Source organism: Copidosoma floridanum, unplaced genomic scaffold, assembly GCF_036245765.1.
Source record: "Copidosoma floridanum isolate Cflo_tuat_1 unplaced genomic scaffold, Cflo_Japanese_pri ptg000021l, whole genome shotgun sequence".
Lineage (NCBI taxonomy): Eukaryota > Metazoa > Arthropoda > Insecta > Hymenoptera > Encyrtidae > Copidosoma > Copidosoma floridanum.
The window spans coordinates 29,172,145-29,192,202 of NW_028321898.1; the positions used below are offsets into that span (position 1 = coordinate 29,172,145).

The following is a 20,058-nucleotide window of genomic DNA, read 5'->3' on the forward strand; positions in this document are numbered from 1 at the left end:
TAATTAAAGACACAACTTATCATTTAATAAAAAAAAAAAAAAAAAAAAAAAGTTATGATTAAAAAGTGTATCTTAAGGGGGGAAAATAAAATAAACAATCCCAATAATTATACACTCATGTGTTAACAAGACAAAAATCAAACTAACAAATAAATATAACTCTAATTTTTTTTCCTCACGGGTTCGAAAGCGGCGACGAACTTTATACAATATACATGATATATTTTTAATTACGTTTTTCTTTCTTTCTTTCTTTTTATTTATTTATTATTATTTTTATTTTTTTTCTTATATTCGAGTGGCCTAAAAAGCTTGCAATGAGGTAAGTTTTTTTTTTCCATTCGTGTAATAGTCGTACAATAACCGTGCAAATCGTCGTGCAAGAACGATACCGCGTTTGTGAAAGAAAACAAAGAATACAGAGTGTAATAGGTATAGGAGAGAAAGTACGTATGGATATGAAAAAAAAAAAAAAAAAAGAATAAATAATAATCAGTTGCGTCGAGTGCGAGAGTCGCTGCCTTCCCTCCGAAAAATACTCAAATAATGTGCAACAACTATACCCGAGGAAGAAGGCATTCGACTCCCCGAGCGCGTTTCCGTCGCTTCGTTCAATTTTTCATTTTCGCGTTCGCTCCGTTATGCTCTTATCGAACCGAACTAATTGCAAACGTTGCCGAGCACGTGCAACGCAACGTTACGAAAGATGCATTCGAAACGATTAGAAAGTAGTCAGTTTACACATGGAACGAATCGCGTGCGTTTGTATACACATGTAATAGAAACACAAATTTTCTGCAATAAGCAAAGCGTTGCCTTTGCCTCACCAACGGAAACATAAAAACGCACCGCGATATTTTTGTTTCGAAATTTCAGTTCGATCCGGCAAAAAGTTCAGGCGCTCGCGCCTAATTCTACTTTTGTTTGCATACAGGTAATAATATTCAAAACACTCCTCGCATAGCTTCGTGATATTGTAACGACCTTTTTCTTATCCAGATAAAATAATATTGAGAATAATAATAATAATAATCAACTGATATAATTATACCTATTATAGATCCTCTCTCAAATACACATCATCATCATCATCATAATAAATCATCGTATATATGAGCATACGTGTGTCGGCCCATTAATTAATAAACTCTCTTTCTCTCTCGTGTTCTCATCGGAACGTGCACCCTGGCCTTGAGATCTGAAGGGACTAGCATTTGCGGTTATTGTTGGCGTTGCTGTTGTTAAGCCGCAGACGATCCTGGCGACGCGGGCGCCGCGACTTGCCGCTCGCCACCTCCCTAACCTTGTTAGCACGATCGAGCCGGTTGCGCTTGGCCGTCTGCGTACTACGTTTCTGCAGCACCTGCACGACCCAACAAAAAACACCCTCGTTTAGCACTTTGTTGTTTTCCTTTTTTTTTTTTTTTTTTTTTTTTTCTCTCGAAACTGAGCCAGTTTTAAGGTGGTAAAGCCGCGGTAGTTACCAACCGGGAGCAAACTTACCTGCTGAGCCGAGTGGATCTGAGAGACGCAAGCGTCCTCTTCGGCAGACGTGTTCCTCATGTCCCTCATACTCGTCCGCCTCGTGCGCTCGGCCACGCTGCTGTTTGGCTGCTGCTGCTGCTGTTGTTGTCGTTGCTGCAGCCTCGGCCGTGCAGGCTGCCTGTTCTCCTGGTTCTCGAGGTTCTGTCGCCTCTGCTGGCCACTCTTACCACCACCCCTGCTGCTGCCAGCCTGGCCCTTGAGAACAACGCACTGGCCGGCACAGCAGGGCGCCGGTGGCACCAGCGGAGCCAGGGCCGGCTTGATGGTCTGCGGCCTCATGTGCCACCACCTGAGGATGTTCCGGTGTTGGTCGTCCAGGACCTTTTGCCTCGGGACCTCGAGCTTCTTGCATGGCTCAACCGGCGTCAACTCGCTCGCCATCGCCTTGGACTCGTTGGTGGCAACCACCGGCTCTTCGCTGATCTGCATCTCCTCCAGCTTCCCGGGAATCCGGAGTTTGGTGTTCTTGTTGCGGTGCCTGAGCTCGGCCGGCTTCTGGCGCTTCTGCCTGGTCGTGGTCGTTGGCGTCGCGGTGACCTCGAGGGTGGTCGCGTCGACGGTCGTCCAGGACATCATGGACGACGAGGTGGCTCGGGGTGGACAGCGCTTGGCGCGGCGGTCGTTGCTCTGGGCCGCGCCGGGGGAGGACTTTGCCGGTAATCTCTTGGGGAAGGGGCGCGGCTTGTTGGGCACCTCGCGAGTCGGGCTGGCGGCCACGGCGGCGTTGCCGTCCTCGTCCAGGTCGACGAGGGCGGCGTCGCTGCTGCTGATGAGGCTCGCGCTGGCCGTGGTGCTGCCGCTCAGGGAGGCGCCCGCGTACACGGACATGCTCGGGTGCTCGATCAGGAGGTTCTCCAGGGGCGACGTTTCCACGTGAACCGGTCCGGGCCGGGTGAAGCAAGCCGGTGGCGTCACGTACCACGACTCGTCCATTCCCGCGCAGCCCTCAACTGCAACATTCATTTTTTTTTTTTTTTTTCTTGTCTTGGTAAGAAAGTGCCATTTTTGGGACCTTTCAAACAGCCGAATTCATGTATAAAGAAAAAGAGGTATGTTTATACCATAGCGTTCTATGAGGATCCAGTCTTCGCCCTCGACCTCGGTTTGCCTGAGTTTCGGCAGGTCCTGCGCGGCAGGGGCGTTGGTCTCGTCGGCGACCGTGTCCGCGACCGGCGCTTCGGCCCCAAGGGGCGCGGGCACGGTCTCGCCCTCGACCTCGACCTCGGCCGCGCCTCCCATCAAGTAACTCGCCAACCTGCCGAACATCTTTCCTGGCTATTCTCGCGCTTCTTGTCCCTCGTTTATCTTGGACACCCAATGGCCCGTCCTATCGGTATGTATATTATGTGTGCAACCAAGTGCGCGACGACGGCTCTGCTGTCTTCCTTCTTTCCTTCCTTCCTTTCTTCTGATCCCCTTCTGTAATCACACAAATCGGCGGACAAGTTTCATTACTATTTTGCGTGCTTGCAGGTGATATTTAGGATAAAGAAATTGCCTCCGTTCCGAGAAACACTTGTATTTTTTTTTTTTTTTTTTTTCCATTTGGATGTCCGACAATTGACTTTTGTTAAAGTTGTCGGGTATCCAAATACTCTAGGTGTCGCAAGGTTGTCAAGAAAAAGAAAAAAAAAACAATTGGTTTCACTTGTAAAAGAGAAACTAGTACCGATATTGTATTCTTAGGGTAGAAAAAGCTATCAAAAGTAAATCCCCAATTTGCAAAAGTCGGACGCGTGAGCCGTGAAAGTAAAAGCCTCGGGGTCTCAAGCGCGACGACTCGACTTTTTTCTCAGGTACATACACTCATTGTACTGTTGATTGTGCTGTAAGTACATGTGTTATATGTATGGACGTAAGTAACGCGCAAGCGTGTGCTTTATAGCGATGCTTCTATTTCGAGCTTTGCGAGCGCGTGTGTTGGGTATTACGTCAAATCTCTTGTATCGAAAGCCCTCGGTGAAGGTCAAGACACGCGCGGGAACGGTATATACACATGATGCAGAGGAAACGTAGGAGGGGCACGGGTTGGGCAACCGTATATTATATGTACACCGAGTGAATGGGACGATAAGAAAAACAGGTGGGGTTTTTTTTGTTTTTTGTTTTTTTCCCCCTTCAAGTCGACATAAACAATGGGACCAAAGAGTGAGATGTTGTTGCTGTTGCTCTTTCGAAAAACCTTTTCATCGGCACTGCCGGAAAATGATAAACATGTAGGGCTAGGAGAGTGGTGCGTCGCTTTGCGCAAATATCCGATTCCGTTCGGGCAATTGGATGTCGCGAGCAAAAGCCAATTAGCTCGTGAATCCAGTTACGCGAGAGAGATTAGGTGTATACAGTCGGGGCCGATCGAGGATGGGTGGAGGAGAAAGAAAAAAAAAAAAAAAAAAGGGAAAAACATTTCCAGTAAACATCGCCGCCTCTCGCGACGTCATTGCTGCTTTTCACCCCCTCGCGGTCATTAGAAAGCAGCTCACCTGGTAACGATTTTGAGCGCCTGCCAGGCTGCTAAGAATACGCGAATGTCAAGCTCGACGTCCGAATTTTTATCTCTCCCCCTCTGTGTGTGCACCAGCAAGAAAATACATCGGGGTAGCGTGTGTTTTTCCGTGTTTTTATTTTTTTTTCAATTGTTGGAAGGAAGAGGCGGTGAAAAGAAGAAAAAAAAGGAACAAATTATAATTTGACGCGAGTGTCACTGAAGCGAGGGGTAAACATGCAAAACCCCAAGTTGAAAAACAAAAAGCTTCCCCCGCGAGCGCGAGTCAAAATAAACACACCAGCTAGATTTTAAAACTGAATGGGCGTACATTTCTTGTTTGGCCCCGAAAATAAAGCGCGACCTTCAAAACTTGCTCTAGGTCGAGCGCGCGAGCATTCCCGTGTATATAAGATTTAATTGTCGTCGTCTTCGATGGTCGTGGCTTGTTTCTTTATTTTTCGTCTTTAAGACTCTAAAATTTGTAAGAATAGCATCTGGTCGGGATTTGAACTTTTTTTCCCTTTTTTGTCTTTCGTTTCCAATCACGAGAACAAGAGAAAAATGGTAACGAGGAGGAGGGGAAAAAAAAGCCAACAACTGCGGGGCGATAGAGCGACTGTCGGAGGCTATCCCACGAGAGCTGTGGTGTACAATTGCATTTGACATACAAATGTAATGTATACGCGTACAGGCGGTAACGAGATAAAAGACGCGGGAGCTTTTATTGCTACAACATGTATTAGAGAAATTGGAGTATAAATACTTAAAAGCTTTTTTCCATTTAAATATTACTAATATGTTTTTGTTTTTTTTTTTTGTTTTTTTTTTTTCATTTCATGATGAACTTGTAAAATATTCTTGCTTATGCATCTGCTTCTGGTTTTTAAATACCACGATTATTTTACGCTGCACACTGCATACGCGCATATCATACAAACACGTGTAATGTACGTACTTCGTAGTTCCATGTACTATACGCAAAGATAGCATTTCGTTTGATTTACGTGAAAATTCTACCAGACAAAGTCCACGACGCGTAAATCCATTTGTTCGAAATTAAAGTTTGACGTAAGCTGTAGTACACGTCATATACATCTTATCTCCACGAATTTATAAATAAAAGTGACAAAAGACTGATGTAATACAAAATGACGTTTTATAGTTGGCGCTCGAGAAAATTTGTATACGAGCGCGCCCGTCGAAGCGAATGATGTACGTGGTGGGGGAAAAAAATACAAGTATAGTATCGCTGTCAAAGAAAAAAAAAAAAAAAAAAAAAAAAAAAAAAAAAAAAAAAAAAAAAAAAAAAAAAAAAAGTAGGTATGAGTCATTGATCTTTTTTCTTGTTTTCAAAACAACGCACGAAATAATTATCATTGATGCCCGTCCGTGACTTATTACACATACGTGCACGCTTCTGGGAGCTCTAGGTAAACAAAAATATTATTCGACATTGAAAAAAGAAATAGTCAATGGAATCTAATCTTTCGACTTTCGGGTGTGTGCGAGTGATAACAAAAATTTTTTTTTTTTTTTTTTTTTTCATGCGACATCTGCACTGACGGAATTCAATCGACGCTTTGTCACAGATTTTGATAAAATGTCACACCTGTCTCGTACCTACTTATCTACTCGAAAATGTTTTAAAAAATCTCGGATCGGTCGTGTAGATTCTATCATTTATTTAAGCCACACAAAAGTCTCGGTAAACTGACGCGGGAAAATCAAGTACAATAGGCCGTAAAGTCGATTTATTGTTGGTGATGACTAAGAGCGCATAAAGATATACGTAGGTATACTTGCAATCCACAAATATTTCCTGCACCGCTTGGATGGAAAACTAAACCGTAGAAAAAAAGAAAGAAAAAAAAACAAATCGATCCTCACCAAATTCACTCAGCCATCCCCCGCTATGTGTTCACTCTCAAACGACAATTTCACCACTTTTCACCCTCCACTTGAACACTGAGGTAAAAAACAAACTCGCTTTCGGTCCAGCCGAACAAGTGGTCCAAAAAAAAAAAAAAAAAAGAAAACAGCTTCCACGCGTATAATATACAAGTAGGTCTCCGTCAAAGAGACAACGGGTGGCTGCGCTGTGATGTATCAAGAGGAGTTTCTAGTTGACAACTGGCTGCTTTTATTCCCGAGCTACTACTGTACGCGCTTGGTGCCGCGATGGCTCTAATGCCCCGTACTTATCGCTCGAAAAATTGGCTCTCCTTCTCTCCGGCCATCGAGTGTATTGCGCGTACACGCGCGCCTTGTCTAGTATTTTTTTCTTTTATTTATTTATTTTTTTTTTTCGTGACGTATACGCTGCCCGCGCGTACGCACGTGACGCGCGAATGGGATGTACGATACGTGTGTGTTAATACGATTCTGAGATGAGCTTAAATTGAAGTTAGTGCCTCTCTCGTGAATGCTTGGCAGAGAAAGTAACGCTTCAAATGTTTTTTTTTTTTTTTTTTTTTTTTTGTTTTCTTCAAGATTTTTTGTTTTGTTTTTAAATCGTGTGATTTGAAGTAAGCGTGACTGACTAGGTGTACCAAAAAAAGACTATTAGATACGTTTTTATCGTTATCGCTGTAATTATTGCTTATTGATAATGATAGTTGGCCTCATTAACGAAAGTAAAAATATCTTTATTTTTTGTTTGTCTAGACTCAATACGAGTAATGTTTCTTCTTTTTTTTTTTTTTTTTCAAAACATGACCGTGACTGTAAAATATTATCCTATGGTCCCGCCACAAAATTTAAAGCGCTGCGTGTCGTTGAACTCTTTGCTGGTGCAGTAAAGACCATATCACGATTTTTTAAATGCTGTTTGCTTCTTATCTCGTTGGGATGGATTTGAACTGATTCTCCGATAGCAGACGGGACGTAGACATTTCAAAACAATCGAGATTAAACGAAATAAAAAAAAAAAATTCAAACGAAACATGCAGTTTCTCGCTGCCAAGAAAGAAAATCACCATCAAACTTCTCGCGAGCCTCGTTTTTTGTTTCATCAACGCCTTCGTAACAATCACATCATCAATTTCTTTATTTACTTGCGTCATTATCTTTTCCCCCGTGCACCCTATTTTTAATCTCCCTTGGTGCACTTTAACTGTCGGACGCGGTGATAATTCGCAAAGATCCGTTCGTTGACCTAGACTATTTTTTTTTTTTTTTTTTTTTTTTTTTTTTCTCCAATAAAACTCACTTGTTTATTGTACTGCGCAAACAACTCACTGCTCTTTTTCCAACAATCGTTACTCTAATTTTACCGTCGATGTTTTGTTTTCGCGAAAAATACATATTTCGGGCAAGAGTCGTGTATTTAAAAAGCATAAATTGTCTCTGCATCAAAGAGACTATTATTTTCAAAAACTTGTTTAAACAAAGGCCAGGGGGTATCGTTGGCTGGCTCGTTAAAATTAAATTACCCCGTGTATATTGCGACAATCGCAACTTAGGCTCATCAAGAGCGCTTCGTATCAAAATTATCGGTGTATAAAACTACTCGCTGTGTTGCTCCTGGGCTACTTTTTTTAAATTTTTTTATTTATTTTTAACTTACATCCTACACGTCCATAAATATCCCGAGCTTTATTTCAATGAACGAGGGAGATAGCGCTCGTTTCGACGGTTCACGGGCACATCGTAATTTCTTTTTAATGTTCTTAATTACGCACCTCGTAAACAAAAGAAATAACATCAACCAAACGATATTATACACTCGACACAAAAACAGCGACCCATTAAAAAAGCTCCCCAACCACTGCAGCCGTATACGTATATAACTCGGTTTTGTTTCACAATTTTTTTATTTCACTGCACTTTGACAAATAAGTATATCGTGATACCCGACCTGGACCATAATAATCGTGACTCCTAACTTTTTTTTCTTGCAAACGGCTGTATAGTACAGACATATACTTGATGGCAAAGTGTACCATTATCGACCGCATGTAGAGCTTGTGCACTTTTAAAAATGACGTCACTCGCAATCGAGCTAAAAGCACAGTGACATCGGTATCCACGAGTACATCAAACGATGATAATTACATGCGTGTATGTATGTGCAAGCACAGGGAGGAGTTTAATTATGTAAAGGTCCCCATCTGTGTATATATACAATACTTTTACTTTGATACAACAACGCAAGCTCATCCGGTTGGCGTATACCGTACACACTAATCGCTTAATTCAATTAAACATATTCAGGAATACAAGTACAGTTTTAGTTGATGTTTTTTTTTTTTTTTTTTTTTTTTTTTTTTTTTTTTTTTTTTTTTTTACCAACCGAATGACGCACTTGTGTTCATGATATATGTATATTAATTTCATATAGTGTTGCGTGAGCGTGGGTGGAGCAGATGAAGATTCGAGAGCATTGTTGGGAACGATGATGGTAATTTCGCGACTTCTAAGATGGATTTTCTAAAGATTTATATCGTTGTAGCATAGAGCGTGTCACGTGCGGCAAATATTAATATTCATGGGGTGGATAGGAAAAAGGAAAAAAAAAAAAAAAGAAAAAAACATCGACAACCTCGTGCATGCAGGCTTGAGTAAGTACCGATGCAGCGGTACAAAAATTATCGAACCAGAGAGCACCGGATCGAGCAGTATATGCGATATGGAGAGCGAGCGGCATTAGGACACGTGCTGCAATGCGTTAAAGCACAAATTAGTCAAATTGTTCGCTGCCTCTACACGCGCGCGGCCGAGCGCGTATAATGTCGTCACCTTGAACGAATGAATATTTTAGTATTATTAGCGCTGGTGCGAGTTGAAAGTGTATCGGGGCATGGATCTTTTTTTTTTTTTTTTTTTTCTTTTTCTTTTTAGATGTAGGCTTGGGTACGGGTACTTTTTTACTTATTTTTTTTTTTTTCAACTAAAATTTTTTGCCAAAATTATCATGGATTATTTATGCTAAAGAATAAATGTTTTTTTTTTTTTTTTTTTTCTCAACTACTTCTTGTAACACGTTGCTTTAAAAATATTTACAACTAAAAAAAAAAAAAAACCGAGTCAAAGTATTTGAAAAAGTGTATAAATATTTCATTTTAGATACTCTATAAAAAATTATAGTATTTAAAAAATTTATTGTACTTATCTAGTACAGAAAATTTTTTATTTAATTTTGTATCGTGAATAATTAATTAAAATTTTTTTTACTTAACTAATGCACTGCACATGTATATTAAAAATGAAATACATTACAGTATTCATTAAAAATTCATAAAACAATTGTACCCAAGGCTGCTTGAATGTAAAGCTTTTTTTTTTTTCAAGTACCCGGCTATGTATTTTAGAACGTTTATTATTCAATGTTACTAAAAAATATATTTAAAAAAAATCGATCACATTGATGTAGACTTAGTGTAGACTTTTTCAAACAAAATAAATGATTTCTTTTTATTTTCGAGTATCAATTTCCCGTTTCTTTATAATTTTAGCCCATAAAAAAACCTCTCCAGCGACGCGTGGAAATAGGGGCTTCTCTGAAAACTCACGGGAGCAGAGATAAGTATATAGACGCTGGATAGGTAGAAAAAAAAGGTAAAGAACGAAAATTAGGTGTCACCGCAGCAAAAGTGAGCGAATGATACGTATCTTTTTTTTTGCAACTTCCATGGTATTTTTTTTCATACGCTAATTGGAGCTCTCGAATGGAAAATTTTAATTCACGGGTATTCTCTTTCATTACCTTTTTCCATAGAGACGTCAATTTTTATGCAACGTAAATCATTTATTTTTTTAATAATTCAGTATAAATACGACTTTTTTAATTATTATCATTTAAAACTAAAGATAAGATACCAGTAATTGAGAAGAGCAGTGATAAGTATAGCGTTATATAAAGTAAACGTTGGACGAGCGCTCAATGTTGTGATGATAAAAAAGAAAAAATCTATAAAAAGCCGAAGCGTAAAAAGTAATGATAAAGTGGACGAGAAAAATAAAAGAGATTTAAAAAAAAAAAAAAAAAGAAAAAGAGAAGGGTCATTGCAGATAAAGAAAAGGCAAACGTATGTATTATACACTGCATTTTCAAGGACAAAAGTGAATAGCACCTGATCGTTGGTAAAACAAAGGCTTTGGCTGTCAGTGAGAGCAGACAAATAATAATATGTGTAATATGAAAGTAGACTCAAAGTATGCATATAGGTATTTGTTTTATGTACTCGTTGAAATAGCAAAACATCATATATACGAAGGATGTAAATATATCGATGCTACGTGCGAGTGACGTCATTTCATGCAACTTACACTCCCTGAACGTCTATATATATATATATATATATATATATAAACGCAAGTGCGAATACAAAACATTCGTACCGACCCACACGCGCAGTTAAACTTGTAACTTTATTAATAACCATATAACAGCGCAGTTTTTTTTTTTTTTAAACGCCCACACTTACTAGCTCATACGTCAAAAAAAAAAAGAAAGATGTATACACTAGCAACGCAAGACTTAAAATTTCAATACAGAATTTAGTTTAATTGAACATAGATGGACGAAATCTTGAATAAATTGCGTTTTAATGTAGTTATCGCGTGCACGTAGGAAGCATCTGTAGGTACGGGGGGGTAGAGGCGACGAGCTGGCTGAGCCAAAAGATGCATAACGTATGTGTATACACATATCCGCGTCGGTACCTATGTATACGTTATTTATTCGCCCATCAGCGAGAACTTGGACTTGGGTCGTTCTTCTTCGGTCTAGCTTCTCCCTCTCTTGCGTTATGAAATCGCCGTCGCAACGGGTCTGTGTCGCGAGTCGAAAATAAAATCGGGCCACCACGAGCGTGTACAAGTGTATACGTATCTGTCGACTCGCGCGTCCTTTGGGCTCTTACGGAGTATGCTTTTTTTTTCTTTATTTCAATACATATTTTTAAAAATTATAATAGGTACCCCGGGAATGAGCAATCGAGCGAGACAGCGCGTCGCGTTTTTTTCTGTTTTCTCGTTCAAAGTCACGGTTATCCGACGCGTGTCCGATGCTAGGAATTTTTTTTTTTTTTTTCGCGATAAAAAGCATACTAGCGTGTGCCGTACACGCACACACGTGCCGGAAAAATTTTTAGTTTTAAAAGCGTGAGCGTTGATAATTGATTTGCGACGATTTCGCAGCAGTTTTCGCTTGGCACGCAATAGGTTCTCTTTGTGATAATTTTTTTTTTTTTTTTTTTTTTTTTTTTTTTGACACTAAAATACATATCGATGCCCCGCCAAATGAGCTACTCCTAGCTTCTGTGAAAGATAAATAAAACTTGTGAACGCCAGTGAGGAGAGTCTACGAAATGAAACAGCACTAGTCAAACATTTTTCAACTAAAAGGGAAATCTCACGTACTTTTTTTTTCTCCTAAATGCTCGATAAATGACGCAACAAAGCGCGTGTATTACGGTCACGAGAATGCGTCCAACAATACAAGCATCGCTTGTCTCCTCGGAACGGAATCGGCACAACACCAAATAAATATAAACAATGCCGTTTTTACAGCTCGCGAGTGCGTAACAGCCTCGCGTGTGTGTCATTCGAAGGATTTTTCTCCTCGGACGTGGATTATCCCCCGATCGATTGACTTATCACTGCCGGTGTGGATCAGACTATATCTAGCGAGGCGTTTTGGATATATTTTTTTTTTCTTTTTGACTATCCAGAGTACGCGTATGAAGGTACACGAGCTTTTCTTTTACAAAATATCGCGAAACATCGCGAATTTTTTCATCGATGGAATACCTGTAGAAACGCGCTAATTGCCACGTCCATTTTTTTCCATTCCACAAGTCATTCGAATAAAAAAAAAAAAAAACTTACCAGAGACGCGTTACCCTATACGGTGCACTAGTCCGTTTTCCCCCACCGTTCACCTGTACCTCGTTTTTTTTCCTCTCAATGATTGACATTGAGCCGCGCTAATGCCGTACACTTTTTTTTTATTACTCTATTAACGAACGAGTTGCACGAGAGTCACGTAATTTTTTTTTTTTTTTTTTTTCCTTTTTCCAGATCCATTCTACCGGAGGTTGCTGCAGCCATTACGTCATTTATGAAGAAGGTAAGTACAGTTTTTATCGAAAAGACGAAGGTTCACGGCAAAAGCGCTGGCGGAGTTAACTAGTTTGGGAAGGACCGCTTCTCAAAGTGCGATAAATTAAGCATCGCGTGCGGAGTTTTAAACGAATATCTCTCTTTTTTTTTTTTTTCTTTTCTTAAGAACACTTTTCGTGCTCTGGTAGAGTAAAATTTATTCGTATGATATCTCACGATCTCGAGCTATTTTTCACGAGATTGCGCTTAAATGTAATTTTGGTAGACTGAAAAAAAAAAGAAGATTCTATCCTTATATGTATTCGATGCGATTGTCTTTATCAACTAGACGACACCAGCTGATGTGCAACAAAACTTGCGTATAAAGCCCATATTAAAATGAGAACAAAGCGGGGACATTTTTTACGGATGTAGAGACACAGTAGCGCGAGTGAGCGGAAAATCCCGGGAATATCTCTAATCGAAAAATACATCGCGAGGTGGGGGTATCTTTCATGCAACTTCCTCAATTAGCAGTATGTAGAGAAGCGCCCGAAAGTATATAGGGAAGTCATCGATTATTCAACTGTTCAAGTGATTGCAGGATTGATTTTTCGCGAGCGAGCGTATCGATTTTAGACATGCAACGTAAAAGGCGTCCAATCGAACAAAAAATTCCGTACTCTTGCCGACAAAAGTATGATAATAATCACGACAGAACGTAACGATCGATTGCACAATTTTCCTCACAGCTGGTCAGCGCGAGTATATGTTTATGCGCGCACACGAGCGATTTTCCCACCTCCTTCCCTAAACATAACGATTTTTGGCACACGCTGATTTGTGCGCGTTTTTTGGAGCCCGTCCAACCAACCAACATAAGGGTATATATCCTGCGCATACGAGTCGTAATTATTATTGTTTCGCGATGCTGAATTATTCGTTTCATACATGCAGTTTGATTTTTATCGCATATATGATCGATAGTTTTTTCAACCGTTTGATAAATTGATGGTTTTTGTCGCAGAATCGAGTCCTCAAGTCTATAAATAATTTCCTCAATATTATGTACACTACCCGTACCCAAGTAATGATGGATAGTAGCTAGATATGAGGAGCAGTTTGATAAACCCAAGAAAATTAAGCAAACACGGGAGAGTTTATGTATGGCGTGCGTATAGACCCTCGCGTACACGAAAAATCGTGCGGAGGGCAAAAACCGACCCCCATCTTCCAACGCAACTTTTATATGTATATTTACTTGCGCCCATCACGAAAATCACGCGAATTCACATCACTAAACGGCTGATCATGTATACGAAAGAGAGAGAGAGGCGCTATTGTGTACGTGCACTCGATGTAGGCCGCGAAAACCGAGCCTCCGCGCGTTGCAGGCGTAAATAACCTTTCTTTTGCTGCTCCCACCCTCTTTTTTTTTTTTTTTTTCACGGTGCCACTCTTATACGTATACAGGTATACCCGTTGGCTGATGTGTACTCTCTTTTCTGCTGATGGTCCATACTCTTTGTTGCCCATCGCGTGGAGAAACGCGGAATCACCCAAGGCCAGGGTCCGATAGGTTTTCTCGATGCGTGCATGGATCGTATATGTACTATAACAAGGATACGCTTGCACTCTCCGTTTGATGAGTGAAATCGAACGGTTATACTATCGAGTATTCCAGTATACTATATACGTTGTACTTCTTTTCTCAGTGTACACTCAGTGGAACTTTGTTTTGTCCCGGACCCTATTTCGGAACTATGGCGTGAAGTACTGTTCAATAATAGGGTCCGGGACAGAACAAAGTTCCACTGACTGTACCTATGAAATAATGTCGAGTGTGTGATTAATGAATATCGATTTCGAAAAATATTTATATATGCTCATCAATTCACCTTTACCAATGTATAATAATATACTGCGTATATAACAGTGTTTTCCAAAGGCAACGCCAACAGAGCAGTTCTTGGCGAGTAGGTAAACAAACGAGTCCTTACGGTGCAGTAACTCTTTGACACTTTAATTGACGTATATATATATATTTATGTATGTGCGCAGCGGGTATATGTCGATAGGTGTATTATGATAGAGATATAGGAGGTGTGTGTGCAAAAATAAAAAGGAGGAAAGGTTTGCAGTTGGTGCGCGATAACGCTCGTCATTATTGTTGTGCGCATCGAGTGTAATTTTGGCTCATTTGGAGTCATGTGTTTACCGTTCGATTTTATCCGTCAAATGGTACCCAAACACCGTTTCGTAAGAAAACGCAAAGAAAAACATGCACAATGGGCGCGAGTTTCCAAACGAAATCCTCGCCGTCGATCCGCCTTTGTGCGTATAATATATGTATAATTGCTAGGTGCGTATCACTGGTGAAAGAAAAATTCCGCGAACGCGCTTTCCACTCCTCGCCGATGTAATACCGTCGATTATGGGAAATTAATTTCCGCGCTTGTTTTCCCGAACGCGTGAATGTAAATTATATCCATATACGTCAAGAGTTTTCGATGCAGAGAAATTAAAGTTTTTTTTTAAAAGAGGAACGAGTAACATTTTACGAGCCAAGGTATATATGTATATGCCCGTTTGTTTCGTTTCTTCGGGGGAATAAAATATATCGTACTTCCTGCCTCCTCGTGTATTTTCGAGCGCAAGGAAATCGGCTAATACGATTTTCACCGACACGTCGTGTGTGCGTAAGCGTATGCGGCTGATGATAATGTGTTTGATGTACAATTAGGTAGATCGGCAAGGAGATGCGCAGTAGTAGGGGGGGGGGGGGAAGGCACAGATTTTTGGAATGGCCCACGATGAGCCAACCGTGTGTGTGGCTCGGTTTTTCCAGTCTATGCATAATACTTATTCACCTGTTCGCAGGTGTGGAAACATTTTTCTCGAATTAGTACAAAAGAAAAAAAACAGCTTTTAATTCCTCTTCTAACTGTCCGTTGGGAAAACGCGAGTCTTGTGCACGACGAAATTTATTGAGATCGCTCGGAAATTTACGAGGTCCATATATTACGTACAGAGATAAAGAGGTGCACGCATGCGGGAAGAGTTTAATTGGAAAAATGCGTCGGAGGCTTCCGTTAATTATCTCTTTCTCTCGTTATATATATAAAGAGCTGTGCCGAAAACTGTGCGATAAGACGCTCGATCGCGCCGAGGATACAGGTTGCACGGGGTTGGTTTGTCCGATGGTTAAATTGTTTTTCAGGATAAATCGATGGATGGCCAGGTGATAGATTAATAAATACATTTTTTTTTTTAAATGGTAAATTTCATTTAATAAAAATTACCGCACTCCGTGTGCACGTATAGGTATGGGTTATTCGATCGAATCAGCGAGCTTTGTTGTCAACAGCTGAGAGACACGCACAAAGAAGAGATCGCGATATTTTGCACTCACACGCGAGAAGGTCACAGTATACACACACGTGCGACACACATTCCCTCCCACTTTTTCTCTTTTTACTTTGATTTTTGTTTTTTTTTTCTCTCGTTTATTTGCTACAGAGTCGACGCGTAAATTAAATACCGCAAAAATTGCAAAGCTCGAGTAAAAGTTTTTCTCCGACATCGCCCTCTTTTTTGGGGTCACATGCAAATAAACAAATAAATAAATAAATGAAAAAAAAAAAAAACTAAGCGGAATATCGAAACATCGGCGCGTTTTGTAAATATTGGCTTTTCGCAACAATATCGCGCGAAACGCGCCTGCACGCAATTATTTATGCGCGTGCACGGTTTATGATGTCTAATACACCCAGAAGTTCAAAGACCTCAACAAGTGCGTTATATGAACGTAACTTTTTTCTTTTTTTTTTTTTTTTTCCTTCTTCATTACGAGAGCGGCGTGAAAAGTTTTCTTACTTTTCTCGGGAGAGGCTATACTTAGATCGGTAATATGGACGTAAAGGTAACTTAAAAAATTTTACTTTGAAAAAAAAAAACTTGACGATTTCAAACATTAAGAAACCCAAAAGCATTTTGGTTGTAAAGAAAAATAAAAAAAACACATCTTTTAACACAACTGTCGCGTATAGGGATTAATTTTGATAGTAAGTATAACAAATACTCTAAAAACCGTACAAATAATTGTAGTACCTTGTCACCTCATTTTCGCACAAGTGTTGGCTCCGACTTCAATTAACTACACCGACTACTGGTAAATGTTTACAAGTTCTATAAATAAAATGCTCGAAAAAAAAAAAAATTAAAAAAAAAAAAAAAAAACACCACCACGTCCGTCCCACTCGAGCGTCCTCGTAGCAATGACAGTCGTATTAGTGGTTTACCATAACACTGTTCCCTATATATAGGTACAACTCAACATATATACGTGCGAGCGAGAAAAGTTTCCCCCCTATATTTTGCTGTTTTCTCCGTCTCTCTCGCATTTGTAACACCAACTCGTGTATGTATAGGTATACATGAAAAATTCAACTGCGTCACACCGTAGCGTGGATTATACATAACGTACCCTCTGTCTCTTTTGCTCAACCATCCCGTGATTCACTCTCTCCCACAACAACAAGTCCGGTCCAGTTCGGGAAAAAGAAAAAGAAAAAAGAAAAAAAATAAATCAAGGGGCCTAAAGCGAAAACGCGTCAGAACAAAGTTTCGTTCGCGAGGGGCTGAAGGGGAAATCGGCTTTCCCGAATATCCTCCCCATGACACACACGCACGCGTGTATATATGTTCATATGTTCGTCCCTCGCTCTCTTCCACAATCGCTCAAAGCGCTTCAAACTCGGGTATAAACCCCGAGAACCGAAAATTAAAAAAAAACCCTTACACAGGATCCCTTGAAAAAAAAAAAAAGAAGGCGTCACTCCTCATATTTATATTGATGGTGCCTCCTTGTGCGTACTTTAAACAACCCCGTAGAAAACCCACGATCGGCAGATCGGCACTTTTTCGCGGACTCCTCCACGTATACGAATGCACGGGAGAGAAGCGCGACGAGAGGAGAAGAAGGAGAGAACAAAGGACTATGTATACTATACGCGCGAGCGAGCCTAGTTTTTTTTTCTCTCTCTCTCTCTCTCTCCCTTTTTCTTGGCTCGACTCTAACAAGCCCGACTGAGATTTTCATTTAACTCGTTCGTTCGCTCGCGACATTTGTGTATTTACTGTCAACGCGCTCGAAACAACGGAGCTTTTGCACAGTTGTTGGGGTATAATACACTTAAATACACATCATCCCAAGCAACAGCTGAGCGAAAACTAAAAACAGCTGATCGGCGTTTCGCGCACTGACAGCACACGTATATCAAGTACAATTGTACGACAAGTTGGCACAACGAGCTGCGCCAAGGGGGGACCGTATTTCTGATGGCAGAGAGAAAAAAGAGAAGATGAAGCCTTGGTCTTGGAAAAAAACAAAGTTTTGCGGTTAAAAGGAACAAAGAGGGAAGAAGATAGAGGAAGCCAAGGGATTTAAATCGCGTTAAAAAAAAAGGAGAGGGGACGTGTTTCGATGTGTACGGGTGTGCACAAGCCAAACAAACATAGGCGCGATTCGCGAGGGGAAAGGATGAAAGAAGCAACAACAAAAAAAAAAAAAAAAAAAAAAGAGCACAAGGAAGAAAGAGAGAGAGAGAGACCTTTGAAAAAACTGGTCGTCAAGTGCAAGTAGGAGGAAAATACAAGGGGTGAGAAGGTTGAGTATATACAGTATGAAATTTATATGGTCAGTGCCGGCGGGGGAGGGGAGAAGAAGAGAAATAGAGAAGAGGGATGTGTATATATGTATAATATTATAACGTATATAGGAGGGCTTTGGGGAAGAACAAGGATGGCTCTTCTTGTCCTTTTCTTGGCCTCGTACTCTTCTTCGGGGTCGCGAGGCGGAAAGGAACAAGAGGAGAAAGGAAAGAGAGACGCTCGGGCACGGGACGCGAAGCGGCGGGTATATATATGTACATACGCGTGTACAAACAGAGACAAAGAGCCCCGCTCTCGGGAAAGCGCTCCGTTTTTCCCGAGCGACGCTCTCCGCGATTGGAAATTTTTCTTTTTTTTTTCTTTTTCTTCTATACGCTTTGACGGTATACAACGGGGGTGGACGGTACGTGTACGCAGCGCTGCACCGAACGGCTGATCTCCCATCTCCCAGTGTTGTTGTTGTTGTCAAGGGGATACGCGTCGGGAGCGACACTCCGTAGATACATATACGTGTACGTGCGCGATATGATTTTTGGAGCTGATATATTATGGACTCGGCACTCGCACAAGTTAACAATTTAAAAGGAGGGGAACACACGATGATGATTATTGTATTAACGCACAACAAAACGCACTGTGTTTCCTGTGTGTTCGTATGAAAGAAAAAAAAAAAAAAAAAAAAAGAAGAGGAAGAGACACACTTTTAGCGTTGCGCAGCACTCACTTGTCACCGCTTGCATCAGAAAGAGTGCCGTGTATTGTATATACATATATATATATATATTGTATACCTATACACCGCGCGATAACCCTTTTCAGCTTGTAACTATATACATGTATAACATAATGTAGGTAACGCGTAAATAATAAAAAAGAAAAAGCTTCTTTTTTTGCGCGAGTACAAATTATAGAAAAGATGGGACGCGCGTATGTAATAATACTTGTATACCCTACAAATCCAACCACCCACCACCCACTCACACATTCGTAATAGTGCGAGGGTTACTTATATATTATGTGTGTAGGTACAAGAGAGGAGAAACCGAAAACTATCGATCGTCGCGGAAACGTCGGAGGCTCGCACACACTCGCTTGCTTTGCTTGGGCTTTAAATGCACTCGTACACACACAACACCACATCTATACAGCTAAGCCATACATGTATGTATACTAATATAGGAGCACTTGCACTCGTAGTCGTATAGGTATATACTTAGTAGTCATCTTGATCGTTCGAACGAGTTATACGCGCGAAGCTTGCGAACTGCATCGCTTAGTGGCTATAACAACGGTATATACTTATAATTGTAGAAACAGCAACAACAACAACAATAAGTAGTACCAATTGCACCGATCAATCACGTCACAATAGTATCAATCGCGTGTATACTTGGTTGGGAGGATATTATTCAAAATAATTTATGTTGAAACGGCTAAATTAAAAAAAAAAAAAAAAAAAAATAGTAAGTATCCTTAAAAGCAAAGAGAGAAAGGGAGAGAAAAATAATGAAAGAAAGACAGCCGGGGGAACAGTTAAATGACAATAGAAAAGAAACAAACCCGCACATCTGAACAATTGGGATATCGTATAAAAATGTAAAACATTGTAGTTATGATTAAATGTGAATAATAACAGTTTATATATATGTAATGAGTAAAAAAATAGAGAATTACAGAGGGCTCCTGTCGTAAGCTCGCCTGGGCGTGTTGCTATCGAGGGCTCGCGGCAGCGACTGAAGCCACCAAAAGAGAGAGCCAAGCCAGGATGAGCCTCCTCCGCGATGCCAGTGGTGGTGTATACGCCAGCTCCGACGACGACGTCTGATGTCTCTCCGCACAATATACCTATACATGCCAAGTGGATATATACACACAACACCGATGGCTGGGGCACTTGCATGCAGTGCGCGCGCGCGAATATCCCGCATCATCTGTATGCAGCAGGTATATACGTGTGTGTGTGTGTGTGTGTATTAAATGACACAAAAAGAGAGCGATGCTGGGTGTGTGTATGTGTAAGCGCGAGTGCGAGGGAGATGGATGATGGAAAACGGAGCAGCACAGCAGGCCTCTGTCAGCTGATTCGCTGAGCTCGAGGTGGGGGAGGACGCTCTCTCTTCACGGTGTGTGTGTATGTGTGGGAGGCATCAAGGGGGCTGCGGGGGGTTACACTCCGCTGGGATTCGTGACGGTCAGCTGGACGCTTTCTGAGTTGCCGATGATGAGCTTTCGATTTTTTTTACCCTCCCCCGCACTCGCACGTTTATTTTAATTTGAAAAAAAAAAAAAAAAAAGAAGAAGAAAATCATTTC

At 40.9% G+C, this 20,058-nt stretch overlaps 1 protein-coding gene across 4 annotated transcripts; it reads right to left on the reverse strand.

Annotated features, from left to right (window-relative positions):
• Positions 1 to 19,510, reverse strand: TP53INP (Tumor protein p53 inducible nuclear protein). 4 transcript variants are annotated; one of them, XM_089594910.1, is made up of 4 exons: positions 19,421 to 19,510; positions 2,607 to 2,964; positions 1,504 to 2,495; positions 1 to 1,363 (listed from the first exon to the last, which is right to left on the reverse strand). In XM_089594910.1, exons 2-4 carry the CDS (start codon positions 2,809 to 2,811, stop codon positions 1,208 to 1,210), a joined length of 1,353 nt encoding a protein of 450 aa, XP_089451036.1. In that variant the 5' UTR covers positions 2,812 to 2,964; positions 19,421 to 19,510; the 3' UTR covers positions 1 to 1,207. The 4 variants fall into 4 exon arrangements, with proteins under 4 accessions (XP_089451036.1, XP_089451039.1, XP_089451037.1 ...); XM_089594913.1 differs by lacking the exon at positions 19,421 to 19,510 and adding an exon at positions 16,184 to 16,275; XM_089594911.1 differs by lacking the exon at positions 19,421 to 19,510 and adding an exon at positions 5,918 to 6,472.
• Positions 19,511 to 20,058: the final 548 nt, after the last annotated feature.

Bases quoted from the DNA above. Each gene is read 5' to 3' on its own strand.
- TP53INP (XM_089594910.1), bottom strand. From the start codon at position 2,811: ATGTTCGGCAGGTTGGCGAGTTACTTGATGGGAGGCGCGGCCGAGGTC. The intron at 2,496-2,606 runs GTATAAACATAC...TGAATGTTGCAG, and splicing joins GATCCTCATAGAACGCTATG to TTGAGGGCTGCGCGGGAATG. The intron at 1,364-1,503 runs GTAAGTTTGCTC...TGGGTCGTGCAG, and splicing joins AGATCCACTCGGCTCAGCAG to GTGCTGCAGAAACGTAGTAC.